Source organism: Stigmatopora nigra, chromosome 9, assembly GCF_051989575.1.
Source record: "Stigmatopora nigra isolate UIUO_SnigA chromosome 9, RoL_Snig_1.1, whole genome shotgun sequence".
NCBI lineage: Eukaryota > Metazoa > Chordata > Actinopteri > Syngnathiformes > Syngnathidae > Stigmatopora > Stigmatopora nigra.
In genome coordinates, this window is record NC_135516.1 from 10915715 (window position 1) to 10937841 (window position 22127).

The window sequence follows — 22127 nt, forward strand, 5'->3', positions numbered from 1 at the left end:
TAAAATGTCATGTTTTTATTTTTAAAAAAAAACATTTTATATATATTTTTTCTCAACATTTCTTGTTTTGCAAGGACAAACATGGGGTCATTCGCTGGCAACTTCCAATGCACAGTCCGTATCATCTATGGCTGTCAATGGCATCCAATGAGTTGAAAAACCACTCATTTCATTTGAGCGCCGCAATCTTTACAAAACATGAAAACTTGAAATTGAACTCGCTCGCTATCAGCGTCGACGCACACGTACGCTCGGAATGATTGACGTTGCTGCGAGCTCTCCCGAGTCGCTGTGAGACGGTGAAGTTCGACTTTGTATAACTTTTACCTTCACAGCGGTAAAAAAAACAAAAAAAAGTCCTTTTGAACGTCTCCTGCGTTGCATTTGGCAGATTTTCCCCAGCGAACGTCAATCGGGATCCACGTCGTTTCGTTGCCAAAGTCTACGCAAGTTTTCCTTGGTCGGGTTTGTCACGTTTGGCGTCCTTTCGTTGCGACGGTGTAGAGAGTGCGGTTTGATGGCAGAGGTGAGGGACGCCAGGTCGGCTGGTAGAAGTGAATGTCAAATGTTCGGGCCCATTTGGCGAAGACTCGCTTCTCGGTGATGAAGCGGTGGTGGCTGCCACGTCGGCCACGTTCGTGCGAGATGTACATGGCGCATTCGTCGGGGCCTCGCGGCTCGTAGTAGTGGTAAGGCACCGATGGGTGGCTGGCGTCACCGCTGGAAAAAACACAAGTAGTTCTACATTAAAATCATTTTCGCTTCTTGTTATCTATATTTTAACTGAGCCTTACTATACTATGTTGGGTTTTTTTACGAGAAAAAATCATTACTATAGTATGTTGTTTTTAGGGGAAAAAAGCCTTACTATACTATGTCGTTTTTTAGGAGAAAAAAAATCCTTACTATAGTATGTTGTTTTTAGGGGAAAAAAGCCTTACTATACTATGTCGTTTTTTAGGAGAAAAAAATCCTTACTATAGTATGTTGTTTTTAGGGGAAAAAAGCCTTACTATACTATGTTGTTTTTTTACGAAAGAAAAAAAAACCTTACTATAGTATGTCGTTTTTTAGGGGGAAAAAGCCTTACTAAACTATGTCGTTTTTAGGGATAAAAGCCTTACTATATACTATGCCGTTTTTTAGGAGAAAAAAAATCCTTACTATAGTATGTTGTTTTTAGGGGAAAAAAGCCTTACTATACTATGTTGTTTTTTTACAAAAGAAAAAAAAACCTTACTATAGTATGTCGTTTTTTAGGGGGAAAAACCTTACTAAACTATGTCGTTTTTAGGGAAAAAAGCCCTACTATACTTTGTCGTTTTTTAGGAGAAAAAAAATCCTTACTATAGGATGTTGTTTTTAGGGGAAAAAGCCTTACTAAACTATGTATGTATTTTTTTAGGGAAAAAAAGCCTTACTATACTATGTTGTTTTTTACAAAAGAAAAGAAAAAATACTACTGTATGTTGTTTTTAGGGGAAAAAAGCCTTACAAAACTATATATGTATTTTTTTTAGGGAAAAAAAATCCTTACTATAGTATGTTGTTTTTAGGGGAAACAAGCCTTACTAAACTATGTCATTTTTAGGGGAAAAAAAGCCTTACTATACTATGTTGTTTTTTTACAAAAGAAAAAAAAACCTTACTATAGTATGTCGTTTTTTAGGGGGAAAAACCTTACTAAACTATGTCGTTTTTAGGGAAAAAAGCCCTACTATACTTTGTCGTTTTTTAGGAGAAAAAAAATCCTTACTATAGGATGTTGTTTTTAGGGGAAAAAGCCTTACTAAACTATGTATGTATTTTTTTAGGGAAAAAAAGCCTTACTATACTATGTTGTTTTTTACAAAAGAAAAAAAAACTACTATTGTATGTTGTTTTTAGGGGAAAAAAGCCTTACAAAACTATATATGTATTTTTTTTAGGGAAAAAAAATCCTTACTATAGTATGTTGTTTTTAGGGGAAACAAGCCTTACTAAACTATGTTGTTTTTTTACAAAAAAAAAAAAAAAACGTACTATAGTATGTCGTTTTTTAGGGGGAAAAAGCCTTACTAAACTATGTCATTTTTAGGGAAAAAAAGCCTTACTATACTATGTTGTTTTTTTACAAAAGAAAAAAAAAACCTTACTATAGTATGTCGTTTTTTAGGGGAAAAAGCCTGACTAAACTATGTCGTTTTTAAGGGAAAAAAGCCTTACTATACTATGCCGTTTTTTTTAGGAGAAAAAAAAACCTAACTATACTAATAGTTGTATGGCCCAGTGAATAAGTCATTGGCTTGGTACCTCTGTGGACCTGGGTTCAAATCCTGGTTTACTCTGTTTCCCTAACTTTTCCCACTTACAATACAATAAAGTACTAAATGTGATCTGGGAGTGAAAGGAGACAAAACAACAAATACTACTATCTAATCCTATAGAGTGGTGGCCCAGTGGATAAGTCATCAGTCTGCCACATCTGTGGTCCTGGGTTCAATTCCCAGTGCAGGCAAAGATTTTCCCAATATTATTTAGGTAAATGAAAAAGATAAAAGTACAAGTACTACTGCTTTCTCTCACAGGGTGGTGGCCCAGTGGTTAAGTCATCAGTCTACCACATCTGTGGTCCTGGGTTCAATTCCCGGTGCAGGCAAAGATTTTCCCAAATATTATTCAGGTAAATGACAGAGGTAAAAGTATAAGTACTACCACTTTCTCTCACAGGGTGGTGGCCTAGTGGTTAAGTCATCAGTCTGCCACCACTGAGGTCCTGGGTTCAAATCCCAGTGCAGGCAAAGATTTTCCCACAATTGTTCAGTTAAAAGAATAAGTATTAATGTCTAAGTATTTAAGTGTATAAGTATTCAGTGGTGGATGAAGCATTTTGTGAAAAAAATGACTAAGTGTTTCACCCCATTTCCTTGGATAAAACGTTTCAACACCCTTGTATAAGTGGGGCACGAGTTGGTGTAGTGGGTTGCACACTCGCCTTTGCACCGAGAGAACGTGAGTTCGCTTCCCGGTGTCGGCGGTTCACTGACCAAGCAAGCGGTCGAGGGTCGGCCGAAGGCCGACCCGAGAACGCCTTTCGCACATACAGGTCCCTTCAACATTCTTCCGAACTGCCGAAGGCAGTTCGGAATATAACCTTTTGCTGAAAAGTATGACTAAGTGTTTAATATAAATTAAAAAGATTTTTCTTTTTTTTTTTCCTCCTTCTTATTCCATTGACCAATTCTTCTTTCCAAGTATTTTCAGCCAAACGACGGCAGCGGGAATCGAACCCAGGTCTCCCACACGGGAGTCCAGTGAACTAACCTCTGCGCCAACCAAGTGACTACACTTTCCTTAGTAATCATTTGAGTTTCTTGACAAGAAGTCCACAGAAACAAATAATTGAAAATGTGTCCCAACCGGGATTTGAACCCACGCAGCTCCAGTTGTGAGGTTCCAAGGGCTGTGACTTACCAGTCAGGCCACGGCCCTCTAAGAGAATTTGTGTCAATTGGAGATCTCATTACTTCACACAGGCTAAGTGAGCACATGGTAATATAAGAGTAAGTTACAGCAGGTAGTCAATCAGTCTCCCATCCAAATACTAACCAGGCCTTACCCTACTTAACTTCAGGCATTTTCAGGGTAGTATGCCATTAGGCCAAAGAATGACTGGCAAACACCACCAGGGAATCTTAGTTTGTCATTATTGGAAGGTTTTGACCGGCACACTTAATAAACTTTCTCCGACCACACAAAATGCTGCAGCGGGCCAAACTTGGCCCCCGGACTGCCACTTTGACACATTGTGCTTTAAAAAAAAAAATCCTATCAAATGGATGTATTAGTAAGAAACTCTTATATTTAAAGATCTAACTAAATAAATACATTCATTTTCATTTTTAGCCATTTTTATTAGTAAAAAAATCTACTTCACGTTTTAAAAGTACAACGCAGTATTTAAGCCTTCACTTCCTGAAGCCTTAAAACTAGCCCAGCATTATGTTTTTGTCCTTAATGAACAATACTCCATTTTTTGGAGAAAAGCTAATTTTGACAGAAGTGGGCGTACATTACGGATATTGGACTCACCTGCAGAAGTCGGGCGAGACCATGCCGTAGACATTGATCCTATCACACAGCTCCAGGGCGATGGTCATGGTGAACCAACCGGTACTCAGCCAAGAGTTTGAAATCTTCCTGCCAGGGGAGCAGAAGGTGGTTAGATGGACAGAATTCGATTTTTTTGCATGATATCACCATTAAAATCCGATTGAAATGAAGCGCCTTCATCGAACAGCCTTGAGCGGCGGCAGTCGCAAGGACAAAGCGTCCCATGATGGATGTCGGGACAAATTTTTGCTGCCAACAAAGAAAAATATATTTGCTTAAAATTTCAAAAGTCCTTCAAATCCTCAAAAGTGCTGCCAGATAAAGAGATGTCATATTTGAGTTTAGCAGCCATGAGACGTGGTCTCCTTGAAAAAGAAGAATTGCAGAAAAATACTCTAAACATGCTAAAATCATTTATTGAGTTAAGTTATTAAAAATGGGTATATTTTGAGTAGTATTTATCATTTTAGCAAAGCCCAACTTTGTTTAAAGCACATTTTTCATTGAGTTGGGCTCGCAAACGGCATATTTCAGAACCCCATATTAGATTTATTGAAGGTAAGCCACTGTGGTGCGGTGGGTGAGTGGTTTGCGTGTCGGCCTTACAGTGGAGGATCTGGGTTCAAATCCAGGTTGGTCTACCTCTATGGAGTTTACATGTTAGTGACCAGAGGAGCTAAACAAAAACAGTACAAGTGTTTTTGGAACATTATCTGATATTTCATAGTATGGTAAACAAATTGATCAGTTGTATTTCAGGGTGAAAGAAAATCATACCATGATGTTTTGTTTTATCTAGTGTTGGATATTGATCCATTTTTACTCGCGGTAAGATGACTGCTCAATGTTGTGGTCGATATTTTGAGACAAGAATTTTATTCAGGACAAAATAGTCGCTGTGCTGTTCCAACGTTAAAATCAAATATATTGAATATAATTTTGAGAGCTGGTTTCAACACTACTTAGATATTCAACACTACTTAGATATTCAACACTACTTAGATATCCAACACTACTTAGATATCCAACACTACTTAGATATCCAACACTACTTAGATATCCAACACTACTTAGATATCCAACACTACTTAGATATCCAACACTACTTAGATATCCAACACTACTTAGATATCCAACACTACTTAGATATCCAACACTACTTAGATATCCAACACTACTTAGATATCCAACACTACTTAGATATCCAACACTACTTAGATATCCAACACTACTTAGATATCCAACACTACTTAGATATCCAACACTACTTAGATATCCAACACTACTTAGATATCCAACACTACTTAGATATCCAACACTACTTAGATATCAAACACCACTTAGATATCAAACACCACTTAGATATCAAACACCACTTAGATATTAAACACCACTTAGATATTAAACACCACTTAGATATTAAACACCACTTAGATATTAAACACCACTTAGATATTAAACACCACTTAGATATTAAACACTACTTAGATATTAAACACTACTTAGATATTAAACTCTGTCACCATTTGACCGGCAACCAAACGTCCCGTCATGAAAATATCACTGAAAATCACAATACCTGTATAAATGCCTTAAAATTTCTGGCAAATGTCTGAATAATCAATTTATTCTCACTTTGTTTGTAATGAGCTAATGACGGGTTGCTGAAAAAAAATGAAAAAATCAAAAGTGAAATTTTGCTGAGAGTTAATCAGTCTCTTGAACACCCACAGCGAGACATCTGTTTAGTCCTCTGCTGTAGTTATTAAAATGAGTGCATGTTAAAACAACCCTCCCGCTGCGTTAATTACCTTGACTCGTCGGCCAGAATAAATCTAAAATCATCATTATGAATGCATTGATAGGCGTTGGGTAGTTGTTGATTGGATGCAGTTTACCCTGCCAATCCCTGCAGATCCAGATCCGCATACCCAAACAATCTAAAAGCCTGGCAAACATTCATTCCCGATGGCACAGTGGCCCTCAAATGGGAAACGGGAGCTGTAAGTGCTTAATCACAGCAAACGTTTGACGTGATTCAAGTAGCCGACCGTGGCCGGGGCCGGCCCGATTGAATGTCGGAGCTTTTCGCCCGCGACGAGAGCCCCGCCCCCCGCCCGGCAATTTCCCCCGCTGACGTCCATCTTGAACTGAAGTGGCTTTCAATCTCTCCAGACGGCGAACAAAAGCTTCGGCACCGAGGCTGAAACCAATTGAGTTCCTTTTTTTTAATCTTTTTTTATTCACTGCTAAAGCTCAGCTTGCTTTCAAGTACTACAAACTTCTCCTTGGAAGCTATTATATGGGAGATAGTTTGCCTGAATAGGTGAAGGCAGAATGACAACAATAATGGCATTTAAATGAATAAATTGCTAAAAGCTTTTTGCGAATGTGTCATGAATGTTGGGACAAATTGGATTAAAAGCCCTAAATATTCAGTTATTTTTTTATAGATCTAAAACAATATTTATTTTAGCTTTTTTAAATATATTTTTAAATTTTATAAAATTATTTTTGAACTAAAAACATAAAAAATGGATTACAAAATTACAATTATTGATTTAAAAGGGGAAAAATCAGGAAATTGAATATAAATCAATACTCTATTTTAATTTGATCCTAAAACAGAAAGTCGGCACTCATGATTAACTTTCCCGGGCCACACAAAATGATGCGGCGGGCCAGATTTGGCCCCCGGGCCCTATGTTAGTCTCCGAAATAGTACCAGATTTTTATCCACATACGAATGAACTCAAGTTAGATTGTTAATTTTTTTCAAAAATGGTGATTTACATGACTTTTAACCTTTTGACAGCCTTTAAAAATAACCTGTTTTCACATTGCGCACACACATTAAGTTTGGCAATATTTAATTTTAAATATATAAAATTCAAGATCATTACATTACCTGTCCTTGCCGGTTTCCTTCTTAAAGAGATCGTCAAACTGCTGCATCTTCTGCCAGGAGACGATGTAAACTTTGAGCGCGGGCAGCACCTGGCTCATGAGCCGCAGGTTGTTGTACACCAAGCCCTTTCCGTCTCGCCGCATGTAACCTCCGGGCCCCCAGAAGATAAAAACGGCGTCCTGGCTGGCGTCCAGCAACCGCTCGCGACTCCTCAACACACGTTGCATGCTGGAGTGGGCCACCACGCGCAGGGACGTGCGGCGGCCCACGTCGGCGGCGTAATCGCCCCCCGCCGGTGCGTCGTTCATGCGGATGACACACTGGGCTTGGTCGATCTCTTGACCCCGACCGCCGCCGACGAGGTGGCCCGAGCTGGTCACCAGGGCACATGTTCCGCAGTGCATCTTCAGAGGCTGGACAAGGGAAGTAATAAGAACTTGGTCAAATATATACTGAAATATACTGCATGGTCAGTCTTTAAAAGAAGACTACCTAAAGTGTCTTTGATGTCTGTTATCTTTGCTTCGGACCGAATAGTCAGTGATGCTTACATTAGTTAGATCAAAGGCTCTGAAGTCTTTGATTTAAGAAAATATATATATATATAGATGAATATATATATATAGATATGAAGAAAAAAAATGATGGAAGAGTAAATTGCCCGAGACGGTTAACAAAATGTCCAGTTTCTTTCTTGTTTGATTTTTATGAAATGTTTTGTTTAGTTTAGTTGTTTTTGGCAACTGTAAAATGGCTAAATTGTGTTAAATCAAGGTTCTGAATAAGGTGTCAAAGTGTTGGTCCGGGGGCCAAATCTGGCCCGCCGCATCATTTTGTGTGGCCCAGGAAAGTAAATCATGAGTGCTGACTTTCTGTTTTAGGATCAAATTAAAATAAAGAGTATAGATGTATATTAAATTTCCTGATTTTCTCCCTTTTAAATCAACAATTGTCATTTTTTAATCATTTTTTTCAGTTTTTTGGTTCAAAAATCATTTAGTAAAATCTAAAAATATATAAAAAAAATAAGCTAAAATAAATATTGTTTGACATCTTTAAAAAAACTGAATATTCAGGGCTTTTAATCCAATTCTTTGAATCAATTTATGTAAAAAATATCTAAATATTATATCTAAAATGGTGCGGCCCACATAAAATCAAGTTGACGTTAAATTAGCCCGCGAACCAACTCGAGTCTGACACCCTTCACTCTAATATGATTAAAAATTGGTAAAAATTCAACATGGCCGACTACAATAACTAAATAGATTGGAATTATTCCACAAGAAAATTCCCTACTGGCAGACAAACATAACGTGACGTCTTCCAATGTGGAAATCCCAGATTTGATTTCAAGCAAATGATGAAATTGACGTCGAGCAAATGATTCCCAGCGTCTGATCATTTTGTAGCGCTTCATATTGTTCACGTCTTCAGCTGCCATGAATCATTGATGCGCTTGAAATTGCTCGTTTTGTACTTTCCTGGCGGCGCTGCGGGCATAACAACATTGACTGTCTCCTTGATTAGGCAGACGTGTTTGGGATGGCCGTTGGCCTATTATGTCTCATCGCCAAAAAAAATGTAACGAGAGAAGCATGAAAAAAAAAGAAAAAGATTGCTTAGCGAATAGGCGCAAAAATAGGGATTTTATCACTTTTCAATAACACTTCGCCTGCCTGGGACCAAATATGGATTTATTTCTTAATATGGATTATTAGCCGTTAAATTTCATGCTGTTTCACACAGTCAATTGGATTAGTTGTTGTTTTTTTTGTACTAAATAAGGGGTCAGGAACCTTTTTTTCCACAAAGAGAGCCATAAACAATTCATAATTTAAAATATTATTCCTTGAGAGCCATACTCAGAAGTTTAAAAGTAAAAATACATGAAAATGTGAGCATTTATTAATCATTTCATCACTTTGAAAGTAAAATAAAGTCGGAATTCTTTTGAAAATATTATTTTACTGTTGCTAATCCATGAGTATCAATGAGAGGATGAATGCAGAAGAGTCTAATGAAGAAAAAATATGATTTAAAAATGCAGAGAGCCATATACACCCATCAAAAGAGCCACATATGGCTCCTGAGCCATAGGTTCCCTATCTCTGCACTAACCTAAGAAAGGGGGTGATATAGTTGGTTCTGAATGTGAGTTAGACTGTAAATTTGTGCTCAGGATAACTCAAGAATGAACAAAGGGATCATTATGTTAGTCTACCAGCAAAGTACTTCCAGGATTAAAGTATTCAAACTTAAATTTGGGTCACTAAAAAATGACAAATGTGGTCAAAAGTGCTATAATTTTGAAATACACTATCTGGCCTGAGATGTTAAAACTAGTCATGAATTTTTGGCGAATTTGGCAGTAGTGTTTTGCCTAAAAAAAATTGTCCTAAAGTCCTAATATGTCATTCAACTAGATTAGTAACAATAAATATAAAAGTACATTACAATTTTCCGATTTTCCATTTAAATTTAGAAGAAAAGATGAAATTCTCCTGCTCGCGATAAATCCGTTTAAGAGCAAAGAGCGTGGCGCATCCCCCCTTTTGGAAAGAGTCCAATAAATCCAGTGGACATGACGCTCGGCCTGGAAAAAATCAAATGAGTCCTGGTGGATTGAAAGAGCCTTGTTTCTCAGTAATAACCTCCCCGAAGAGAGTGATTTGGAGCCAGCCAAGCGACGCTTCTGGAGATAGAGGTGGTCTAGCTGCTCTTTCAGGGGTCCCCTGAGCACAAATACAACTGCAATGCAATGCCAAGATGGACTGTCAAGGTGCTGCCCAGGTGGAAGGGGGAAGGAGGGTGGGGGGGTATTTTTAGGTGGCCAAGACCGCCAGGACCTCATTAGTGTCTGGTTTCAACCAGAAGAAACCACAGAAGAAGAAAAAAAAAGTCAGACCGAAACAGCTGCTATCATTATTTTGTTGCTTGTTTGGTTATGGCTTCATTGAATCCCTGATTTTTTTTATAGATCTAAAACCATGCTTATTTGAGCTTTTTATATATTTTTTTATAGGTTTTACAAAATGATTTTTGACCTAAAAACAGAAAAAAATGATTAAAAAATGACAATTATTGATTTAAAATGGGAGAAAATCAGGAAATTTAAACTGGATTAAAAGCCCTAAATATTCCGTTTTTTTCATAGATCTAAAACAATGTTTATATGAGCTTTTTATATATATTTTTAGATTTTACAAAATGATTTTCGAACTAAAAACTGAAAAAAATGGATAAAATTTACAATTATTGATTTAAAAAGGGAGAAAATCAGGAAATATAATATACATCTATACTCTTCATTTTAATTTGATCCTAAAACAGAAAATCGCCACTCATGATTTACTTTCCCGGGCCGCACAAAATGACTCGGTGGGCCAGATTTGGCCCCCGGGCCGCCACTTTGACACCAGTTCATTAGAGTGTCTTGAAAAAATGTATCTCAGGCGAAATGGATACAATAATATGGTCTGTGTAATTAAACAAGCGAGAAGGAGGAAAAAGAGCCGGATATTGGCAGACACGATCGGCAGGTTGTTTTGCAATTGGCCCTGGCGCTCGGCGTTCGGGGCGCTTGGCGCTAGCGGGGCAGTGGCCGTTCACGCGGAACACGGGCGATAATTGCTCCTTTCCCGACGAGCGGATCCGTCCCCGGAGGAGCGCGAGCGGGCCATTATGCCTGATGGATGCCTCGCCCCCTCGGAGCAGAGAAATAGCATTCCGCTGTTGTTATTGATTATTTGCCGGGACCACGAGGAGGAAGATTGGAGGGGCGGTGGCGGTGGTGGCGTGGCGACGGTCAGGGGATGAGGAGCAGAGCCAAGGCCAGCTGGCGAGCACGCCGGGTGGCGAACAATCGCACCGTGATGAAGGATGGCAATCATGTGGCACCGTGGGATGTCGTCTGGTGCTTCAAATCAGCTCCTTTTTTGTATTTTTTTTCAATTCTGTGCTGCAAAGCCATCAAAATCTTTGCAACTTTTGATGCGAACCCAAAAGTGGATTCTTCGCCTTCTCAGCTCCAAATTGATACCCCCATCGATTGGACGCCATTGAAAACATTGATTCAAATTGTCATTTTTCAATGTTTCATTTTATCACCCACAAGTTGAAAAGTTTGGTTAGTCCGTCCGTCTCACACTTCTAAGATCGAGGGTTCGATCCCGGGTCCAAAGCTTTTTGTGTGTGGAATTTTCATCTTCACTTTGAGCTAGCTTGGGTTTTCTCCGGGTATTCCGGTTTCCTCCCCCATCCTCAAAACATGCTGATTCAACACTCAAAATTACCCCTAACTACTAATGATTGGTCATTTTTCTCCTTGCACCCAACGATTGGCTGACTACCGATTCAGAGTGTCCGCTACCCGGTGCCCATTGATGGCTGAGATAGGCTCCAGCACCCCGGAAAATGAATGAATGAATGACTGCGCTGTCAAACCTTAAAAGAGTGAGTTTCAATTAGTGTATAGTTTGTTTGGGTTCTGGCACGGAGAGATTGGCAGACAATGGAGTTGCAGCACATTGCAACACCATTTTTTTTCTTCTTCTTTCCCCCCCCCAGCCTCGCTATAATTGGCTCCCTTTCAGGCCGCCGACCCTCGCAGTGGAACCGGCGTGCAGACGAGAAAGCAGACCTACGAGTCTATGGCACACACAGAAAGTTGCCGGAAAATGAAGACAGTGGAGGTCAAAAGAGCTGTTTTTTGATTGCCTATTTTTTGGGTGGGGTTGTTTTGTTGCCGAGGGGAATGGACGGAGAACGACGGCTGACTGAGTTGGGCGACAAAATCAAATGCAAAAAAATAGGGGAGGAGGAAAAAGGATTTTTTTGTGGTCCATTCTTGAGGAAGAAAAAAAAGGTATGTGTGTGTCAGAGAAGAAGTAAAAGTAGGACAAAGACAGCTCAGGGGGATTGGAGGGGGTCTTTGATGACAGGACCTTACTTTTCTGTCTTCTGCTACCTTTCATGTTCAGAAACCTTTTTGTGATGGATGTAGGATGAAGTTTTTTTGGTGAAAAGTAATGACGCCCCAAAAAATTCATGTTCAGATACCTTTTTGTGTTGGATGTAGTATGACGTTTTTTGATCAAAAGTAATGACGGCTAAAAAAAAATATGTTCAGATTATTTGGACAACGTCGGTGGGCCGGATTAAAAAGCCTAGCGGGCCATATGTAGCCCGCGGACCGTAGTTTGCCCACCCCTGCGCTAGACAAATGGATACTATCCATGAAGTTCACTCAAATTTGTAAGTAGTAGTGAAGGGTGCTCATCAAAGTCTAACCTAAGTACTTTCAAGACACTTTAGTATTGCGTATATTGTTTAGTCGTACGTCTGGATCCAAAATGGCTACTTCAAATGAAAATGACAGACTTTGTGTCTCATTTCGAGCTCGGTTTCTCAAAGTGAACAATGGAGAAATGTGAGAAATTACCATTCCGCTCACTCCCTGGTGTTATGGCAAAAAAATCTATGATCTCACTCGTGATTCCTTAACCGCGCCGTGTGAGATTACCGCCGTCATGGGAGCGCTTATCGGGATGCCCCTGCCACCTTCTTTCGTAATTGCTTCCCATAGGCCCTGACGCCTTCAAGATCCAGTCAAATCCGCTCCTAGCGAAACACTTTCACCCCTTTAATGAGTTCTCTGTGCTAAAGACCATCCGTCGCTTTGAGTTTTTTTTTAAATGGCAGATGGACGGCCTTGCGTACGTAATTTGGAGACCCCCCCCTACTCGCTGTCTAGCTGGCTGATGGCGTCCTCGAAAAGACGGGAGAAGAATGGTGTGGTGAAATATTAAACATCTCGTGCAGCTGGTAACGCTAGGCCTCGTCGGGTTTAGCGGAATAGACCGATATGTTTTTTTCTTCAAGCTACAATGTAGAAAAGACTCTGTAAACTGTTTCGGAATGTCAACTGTCGTTATACTTTTTTCCAAGCAATGTTGTTGCCTCATTACTAACAGGTGATAATTACTTCATTGGCAATAAACAAAAAAAAAAAAGAAACAATAGACTCCCCCACCGAAGCCACAACACAACATCAGGCAACTTAGCCAAGACTCGTTGTTTTTATCGTGTGATGAATCGTAAAAACGCAAATTACACTACACACGTTAGCCATTTTCTGAATGCAACAATTATGTACATCACTTCTGCTAACTGTGACTGACAGCAAAATGGGGTTCGAACTGTGATTTACACTTTAAAAAAACTGCAAATTGCTGCTTAGTGAACTTTAATCTAGTACAAGAGTTTCAAACTCGGGTTGCTTTAACGTCAACTCGATTCCAACCAACCCGAGTCTGACACCCTTGGTATAAAATGTCAAATTCCCCAAATCAGGCTAAAAATGTAATGGAGACCATTCAAATTGTTGGATTTCCCTAACATCAGGAATTAGGATTTTAAACTAAAGCCATCCAAAGCATCTGTGCCATTTTTCAAAGTAGTTTCATTCCTCCCAGCATCTCAACACGTTGCCAATTATGTCCGATAAGACCCCTCAAACCCTTTTGCACCCCCGTTTCGCCCCTCCAATCCCCCCGGTTGGCTGCCCGGAAGAAAAAGTACTTCCTGAGAGATTTAACACTATCTTCAGAATAACTGACTTTTCCCATCAAGGTGAAAACTTATGAAAAAGCCACTTTGGCCCCGCCTCCTTGTCTATTTGTCTCCACCAAGTTATTTGCCTATTTTTCATTCTCATCCCAAACTTTAATTTTCTTATCTACAACCGAGAGCTGAGAAAAAAAGCCGGCGTTGTGGAATAAATGATCCTTGGTTCTGACCTCAATCACATTTGTTGCATTAAAATAAATAAAAAAAGTGCTTGTGAAGAATGATAATTTACCAGAGATGCACAAATACAATATATATGGAAAATATGTTGTGCCTCATGAATAAAACAAGCTATTTGGGGGCGGATTAAAACTGCCGATGTGTTATTTTGGCACCATCCGTTGACAAATTAAGAAAAAAAATGGTGTGATTTTCTATTTACAACCTTACTTAAGTTTATTTTCCTAATTAGATGCACAAAATATTATTATACAAACTTAAATGGACTCACTGGCCACTATTGACTGAGATAGATGTCCAATTCATTTTAACTGAGAGGCCTGGAAGTCAAAATTCCGCCAAATTCCGCATAAATCAGTCCACCAAATACACTACATGACATTTTAGCAGTATTATCAATCGCATTCCCGGATTTTGCTGTATTTCAGCGGTCGTTATGGAAACGGAAATTGCAAAGCTTTTACAAGAACACTTTTGTTCCATTAAATGCAAAAGTCGGCACTTTCTAAGTTTTATTTCCCTGATAAATACAGCAGCTCTATATTTACCATGTTATTATAGTTTTCTGGGATAGGCTCCGGCACCCCCTTGAGTAGAAAAATCACTTGATTAGATAATTCTTTATATATTAGTTCTACTTCAAACCCATTTTGTAATTTAAGTGTTTGCACTTGATAAGTAATACAAAAAAAATGTCCTTGAGTGACAGAGACAATATTGATGATTGTTAATTTTATAATCAAACTGTTTTGCAGTCACATTAATGTGCCACATCGTGACTGGTCATTTTAGGTAGCTGTTATTTTTAACACCCACGGAAAAAAATATCTTTCGAGCGGCATAACTATTAAACCCAAGAAAAAATGCAACATTTCTTGTTGTATTCTAAAAATGCATCTATTGCCATGAAAAAAATGTTGTCCATTTGAGGTATTTCACTTCATCTAAATCACGTATCATGTACTGATTTGACATATCGGTAAAATCATGATGAGCTCCATCAATGCAAGCAATTAGCAAGAAAGTCAAGACCAACGTTCCCTCTAAGCAATTGCGCACTACTTTCGTCTTCTCTGCGCAGCAGCAATCATATGGCGCGCAGTAAATAAAATCCAAACTTTTTTTTAACCCCTTTTCCCCATGATGGCGCTGTTTACGCGGCAGCCAGTGGCCATAGCTCTGTCCACTCTTATGTTTTTCGGGTTTTACAGCATATTTTACATGAAAAATTTGAGGGAATATTGACATGCACCTGCTTATGGCAGTTGTTATAATGGTGTGGCCATAGCGACCAATCATTTCACTCACACTGGTGCTCAGTGCGCTCAGGGAAGTTGTCTTTCTGCCCAGAACAACGAAAAACTAGAGGGAACATAGGTCAAAACAGGATATATATTTTTTTAAATGGTCACTGCTAGCCTTCCCTGTTCAAATAAACTGGCAAGCAATGAGAAAAGCAAGCGTCTACTACTATGTCTGTTGACTGTAATTGCATTGACTGTTTAGACAAGCGCACTGCTGTATCCAAATATTGCATTTTCCCCGAGTTCTTCTAAACATTGCCCTTCAGCTTCTTTGGATATCGCATGTCACTATCATTTAACGGCTCACATTGATTTTCTTTTTCTTTTTTTTGCTCCCGCCAAGAGTTAAAATCACGGTGTCGGGTTTCAATTAGAGTATTCGGGATGTAATTGTAGCCTTCCATGTAATGAGTAATGACAGGCAAGCAAGGAATTGTGATAAATGGGTTTCTTAAGAGGGTGCTAAAAGATGGAGAGTTTGCATTTACCTTACGCTCCCCGATACTGATGTAACCTTGGAGGGATGGCGGCCGATTCCCGGGCGGCCTTGAAGACGCGGCGACGGGACGTGGCGATATGGTTTTCTCCTGGGGTTGCGTTCGGGTGTCGTTGGAATCCCGGGCGATGCTGTAGAAGCTGCCGTTGTAGACCAAAAAGAGGCTAGCGCATAGGAGTAGCAGGAGAAGCATGACCATGCCAGGACGCTGGAAAAAAAGAGGAATTTGTCAGTTTCCTACAAATTTTGCAGACATTTTGTCCATCTTAACTAGAAGACTTGGATTTTTGTAGTGGTCAAACGGCAGTGAAAAAAGATCTCATATATCACATTACAAGAAAACACTAAAGCTGTTAAAAGGTGACCTTGCATGGATTTTTTTTTCCAAATGAAAATAAGTGTGTAAGATGCGGGTAGATATTTACAGCATAGCACGCTTTATTTTGAAAGTACTCCCTCTTCACTGCTTTATATGTACACACTCATAAATGGCTAATCCAAATTGACACATTATTTATTGAAATTTTGATCCAGTCAGAAAGCTTGTTAATGAGAATCCAGCTGTTTGCAGAGGAAAAAGAAAAAAAATATCACTAAAGGAGAAAAACGACACTGAGCATTTTCAATGGAGACTCATTTGCAAACATAATAAAATGATTAAAGGTTATAAAAATAAAGAAATAATGCCAGTCTGCCTATAAGTACATGTATCACAATAGTAAAAATATTTTCCAATACATTGATCTAATATACTGTAAATAGAGGTTATTAATCTAGTGGAGGGTGTCAAACATATGGACTGTGGGCCAAAAACAGCCCAAAAACGGACCCTGATTCATGCATTACACACAAATAAAAAAAAAATAGCAGCTTATATAATTTGACAATATTGCCTTAAAACCAAAAGTATTTTCATTTAACGAGTGCATCCTAAATCTTAATTTTGCAATAAAAAACAAAAAAAAGTAAGTCTTTGCTTAGATTTTTGAGCAAAAACTACAAATCTTTTTTAAAAAAAAGTATAGTACAACTACGACCAAGTAAGTAAACGGCAGGTGTGTACATATACCTCAATTGTCGGCACAGATTAGCTATAAAAATATTTTTTTCCTACACTGGTAAATTGTGAATTCATACCAAAAACACGCTTTTGTACGCTTTCAACACGCATGAATCTCCCGCCATATAGTAGTTGAAAAGGCATCATTTGGCCCCGTAATGTATTCATAGCATACACAATACAACCATAAACAATGCCAGTATGCACCTGCACAAGCAACGCTTCTATGTATCATCTCATAATATTCTTCTGCAATTTTACGTCATGCACATATACATATCAGATATAAATCTGAAGTTGCATGTTTACTGGAATGTTTTTACGACTGGTCACTGACTGTAATACACTATCTACCAAAATGCCTCACAAATACAAAAATGTAAAAGTAAAAACCTAATACCAAAAGAAAACTACGTTTACTAAGTGTAATTTAACATTCCAACACGTATAACAGAGGTCAAGAACCTTCAAAAGCCTCCAAATGATCATTGATCCCTTTTAACGTGCGTCCAAGAGCAAATAAAAAATGAGGAACTATTAGGAATAAGTTACTTTTTCTCAAGTGTTTATAAAAATAGCATTTTTTCATCCAAGTACGCTTTTCTCTTACGCTTATTACACACAAAGTCTTATAGAGGGGGGAAATAATAAAAGCTTGGTTGTTGGACACATCTGTTGGCTCCATTGTTGCGAACCTAATCTTTTGATCCGATGGTCATTGAGCACAGCGAGCTTATGTTGGAGCGCACTTGGCTCATCAAAAAAAAAAAAACAGATCTCAGTGGGGATGACAAGCCTTTCAAAAATGTATTTTTACCCCAAAAAATAAAATGAAAAAAAGAGAAGAACATTTAAGAGGATGAAAATAAGCTTTACCCGTGGTGTCTTCATCTTGCGGATGCTGTCGAGGATGTCAAGCGGGGGGCTCCGTGCGCCCGCAGCCGGCGCCTCTCATGATGCTGGCGCGTCTGAGATCCAGCACTACCCATGCGGGTCTGGAGGAGCGCTCAGGTTGGGCTTTGGCTCCCTCCGCGGAGAGCGGCGACTGACTGATGTGCACAAACGGATCACCGCCAGGTCCTAATGTCCGCTGCTTTAAGTAGAAGTAACCACACTGGAACAGGAGAAATAATGGGGGAAAATTTACTTAATGGAACTTCCAAAATGTATCAAAATTACAACCAAAAAAACTGAAGTAACATTACTAGGACAGTACAAATAATGGGGGAAATGATACTTAATGGAAAATCCAAAATGTATCAAAATTACAACAAAAAAACTGAAGTAACATCACTAGAACAGTAGAAATAATGGGGGAAATGATACTTAATGGAACTTCCAAAATGTATCAAAATTACAACAAAAAAACAGAAGTAACATCACTAGGACAGTAGAAATAATGGGGGAAATTTACTTAATGGAACTTCCAAAATGTATCAAAATTACAACAACAAAAAAGACTGAAATATCCAAAATGTATCAATCCTTCTGTATGGTATTGTAATATTTGTTGACAACTATATGCATCAATTTGGCAGGCCAGTGTTTTTAATTTTTATTTTATTTTTTAAATTACTGTAATGGTCAATATTTTGCAAAGTAGCGTACGTTCGATTCCCTCCAGAATAAAAATCTTCATAATTTACTTCACCCGCATTCAATTTTTGATTCCAGTTCATCACACGACAAACACAACGAGTATACTTGTTTTCCATCGAGTCACTCACCTTCCATTTCGTACAATTTCAATAGTTCCGAATCTGTACGAGTCATGATCATTTGTTTTTGTCCTTATTCCATCAGTTAATTAGTCTGTACAATCTGTGATAGGTAAGATTTGCACATAACTTAAGGCTTTCCCTGAAGCAGACTGACAATGTGTTTTGCACCCCTCGTTATTATCGTATAAGAAGGAAACTTCATTAGCTAAAAGAGCACCTGCAACCGAAAGATAAGCCTTGATGCTGCCTTTTTTTTTGCATTACTTAATTGAGATTTGACTTGTGCTAACTTCAACAGCGTCACTTGATAACTTCCAGGCTTTTGCATGCAATTTCCCCATCATTATTACACCCCTCCCTCCCTCCCTTGCAATTGATATCTAATGCAAGTAGTGCTTTTATGTCTTATTGATGTATTTTTCTTCTCACTACGCTTCTGCTGCTGAGGCGCTTCGATTTCCCCTTCACAGGGGATCAATAAAACTCTGCGTGTACTATGCCGTTTTATCCTAACTAGATTTATACAAACTAAAAATCTTTCCAGATCTTTTTTAGCTTAATGTCTTTTAGATCTTTGTGTACGATATGGTTATATTTAATATGGATTTGATAGCAAATACAAGGACTGTTTTCTGGAATTTTGAGTTTTGGAAATGTTTTATAGCTGTTTGACTGTAGTTGGTAGCAATATTGATATTATATGCGATTTCCAACTACTTTGGTGAGTGTAGTAGTGTACACAAGTCCCTGCAAATGATTCACAGTGTGTTTGACGTTTAGCATGAATATCAAAAGGACATTTTAACCTTTTTCTCCAAACAAGGTTCAAAGACCTTCGGCAAACCTGCCAAAAAGAGGTCAGCGGTCACATGGCGCCATAATTAATACAATTTAGCACGGCAACGCGCTCGTAACATAACATAAACACATTTAAATGAACTTGGATTACGATGTAGACACTAAAAAATAAGTTTAATCGAACCGAACACTAGTTTTGTTTGACATTTTGATACCTTTCTGCTCCCCGGTTGGCTCAATTTGCCCCGCCTCCACCCTGACTTTCAGATGCAACTTATCGAGGGTTGTTTTCTTTTGTTTTCTCTTCACTATATTCCGAAAATGATGCAAAAATGTCCTCAAAAGATAACGCACGACCATTTGCCAAAGAGAAGTAGTATATAATATAATACTCATATTATCGAGCAAGCTCCTCCGCCATTCTGCACTTTGTCTCGTATCACAAGATAAATATTTGCTAAAAAAATGTACGTTTTAACTCAAATTCCTCATATGTCGAAGTATTACTCTATTATAGTACTTCCTCCATTCATTCTATTCAATATTATTTTATAAAGTGCTCATATCCTCAATACCAGCACAATCCTATCATATTTTGTGTCATTTTATTTTTTAAACTGCAATATATAAATAGTCGGTATTTATTTTGAAAGAGAATTTGAAATACAAGCTTTTTTTCTCTCCTATTGTAAAGTTCCGTCCATGTTTATCACACTCTTCTTCCTTTTTGCTATTTTCAAAGCCAATAAATTCTCAGTGGAGCTGCTTTACATGTCACCCCCTCTAGTGTTGTGTATAATCTACTTATGGAATTAAAAGAAGAAGAAAAAAAGACAACCACACAAGAGAAAATACCCAGTGGCAATAATCCACATGAGAGTCGCTGTGGAATAACATGAGGGGGGGGACAAGATTGGCGAGGGGGGGAGAGAAAGGGAGGTGGAAATGAAGCAAACAACAGCAGAGGAGACACAAAATATGGACAGTCAAAAATAATGAGGTGGCTTCTTTTGACGCAGTTTGTTTACTGCACTTTGCTGATTTATTTGGATTTAAGAGATTTTTTTTTGTAAATGTAACGTTGGTTTCAAATTCAGGATTTTCTAATGGACATTAGAAGAGTTGGAATTTCAAAATTAGGTCTTCAAACTGGTTTTAAATTAGATTATGGCTTGAAATTAGAGTTAATTTACAGTTGCTAATCGAGGTTTTCGGAATAGGATTGGATTCCAAGGTCAGGTTTTAAAACAGGTGAAGATTTGAAATGACTGATGAGACTTTGGTTAGTTGGGTGAAGGACTTTGAGAAGAACAAACTTTCCGTTTGTCTTTTGTCCTTTGCATAATTAGAGCGCCCGTGCAATTCAGCCTGATCATTACCCTCGGGCGGCGTGACAAATGATGAGGACGCCCCATTTCATCCTGGCTTTCCTTATGGGGCGGACTAAATCGTGAGGACGTACTGCAGGTGATGGCAAATATCAAAAACTGCGTTAAGAGTCATGATTAAGCTCAGGTGAATGAATTGAAAGGAACATTTAGTTCAAAAGGCCTTGTAAAAAAAAATTAAAAAATCCTATTTGTTATGCTAAAAGAAGATTTTGAGTAATGTATTTTCACGACTATAATGCGCACCTCATTTAAAGACGCACCCTCAACGAATGACATTTTAATTTTTTGCCATATATAAAGCACACGGGATAATAAGGCGACCTGTCTATTTTGTAGAAAATTTCAGACTTTTAAGTGCGCCTTATAGTCGTGAAAATACAGTAAATGCAACCCAAATTCCTGATTATTTTTTTCATCTTTGGCTTTTGGGGGGATTTCTATTGCAGTAAATCAAAAAATAATACTCAAATGTCTTTAAAAATGCAATAAAACTGAACGTGTCGCCCATTTAAGGAAGTCCTGGTCTTCATTTTGATTGAAGTGACCTTTAAAGAGCCCTAAAACCTCTCAAATTTAGCTTCCAATGAGCACTTTTATTTTCCATCCCATTTGATTAACAAAAAGACAAGAACAATGGTGTTATAGCCATAATTCATCACTTCATCCTTCCATCGTTTGCACCCCGCGCCTCCCCTATTTGGACATCACGTGTCAGTTTTTGGAGTCGTTTAAATTTGCATGAAAATAGCAGTCGGTTCTCAGTACGAAAGATAACAAGTCAATGAGAAAACACTTATCTTCCACATTTACAATTGCAATATTAACCTTCGCCACAGCTAACGGCAACCCATTGATTTGCTTTCCATAATTTTGAGACGGTTTGGTACAAGTCTTTGTTTATCCAAAGGCTGTCTTTAATTAAATGCCTCCCTGAGGCGTGACGGGAAAGGCAACGTTACGTTGACATAGCCGGCAGACATCAGCCTTGCCAACAACGCTTTTATTACAAAAACCTATGCGAGCGGTCCTCATTCTTTCCCCTCCCTTCCCAAGCCATTAATATGACGTCTCACTGCGACTGTGATTTATGAGCACCAAATATGAATCCCCCTAGGCAGCCCTCTCAACCAGGAACGAATTTGTTTCCAGAAGACATTTTTTTTCCTGTTTCAGTGTTCTTTTCTACACCCAAATTTATTGTTCTTCATCACCTTTCACCTCAGTGGCTTAAACAACTAAACCTAGCCTCCATCCCTTTCCCCAGCCACTTCACTTTTGTAGTGACCGCCAAATCTCAGGTTGTCTCTAAATTTTCTTCTTAGTGGGATTGGCAGAACCACTTCACAAAAAGAGGTGTCTGGTAGACATTTGAACAAATGCCCGAGCCACTTCACTCTTGCAGTGACCCGCCAAGTCTCAGATTGTCTCCAAGTTCTCTTCTTAGTGGGATGTGGTACAACCACCTCACAAAAAGAGGTATCTGGTAGACATTTGAACAGATGCCCGAGCCACTTCACTCTTGCGGTGACCCCCAAATCTCATGTTGT

General features: G+C 38.7%; 2 protein-coding genes across 2 annotated transcripts in view; both read right to left on the reverse strand.

Moving 5' to 3' along the window:
* st6galnac5a (ST6 (alpha-N-acetyl-neuraminyl-2,3-beta-galactosyl-1,3)-N-acetylgalactosaminide alpha-2,6-sialyltransferase 5a) lies at positions 1–17694 on the reverse strand. Its single transcript, XM_077724287.1, has 5 exons — positions 17547–17694; positions 15603–15818; positions 7001–7413; positions 4072–4179; positions 1–720 (listed from the first exon to the last, which is right to left on the reverse strand). The coding sequence occupies exons 1-5, from the start codon at positions 17559–17561 to the stop codon at positions 471–473; spliced, it is 1002 nt and encodes a 333-aa protein (XP_077580413.1). The 5' UTR covers positions 17562–17694; the 3' UTR covers positions 1–470.
* Positions 17639–22127, reverse strand: part of st6galnac3 (ST6 (alpha-N-acetyl-neuraminyl-2,3-beta-galactosyl-1,3)-N-acetylgalactosaminide alpha-2,6-sialyltransferase 3) — a 19407-nt gene continuing 14918 nt past the window's right edge. The window contains exon 5 of the mRNA XM_077724290.1: positions 17639–17784. Within this exon, the coding sequence (XP_077580416.1) occupies positions 17766–17784 (19 nt within the window). The 3' untranslated portion in view covers positions 17639–17765. The remainder of the gene's footprint in view (positions 17785–22127) is intronic.

Bases quoted from the DNA above. Each gene is read 5' to 3' on its own strand.
- st6galnac5a (XM_077724287.1), bottom strand. The intron at 7,414-15,602 runs GTAAATGCAAAC...TCCCTTGTCCAG, and splicing joins TCAGTATCGGGGAGCGTAAG to CCTCTGAAGATGCACTGCGG. The intron at 4,180-7,000 runs GTAATGTAATGA...CTCCCCTGGCAG, and splicing joins AAGGAAACCGGCAAGGACAG to GAAGATTTCAAACTCTTGGC.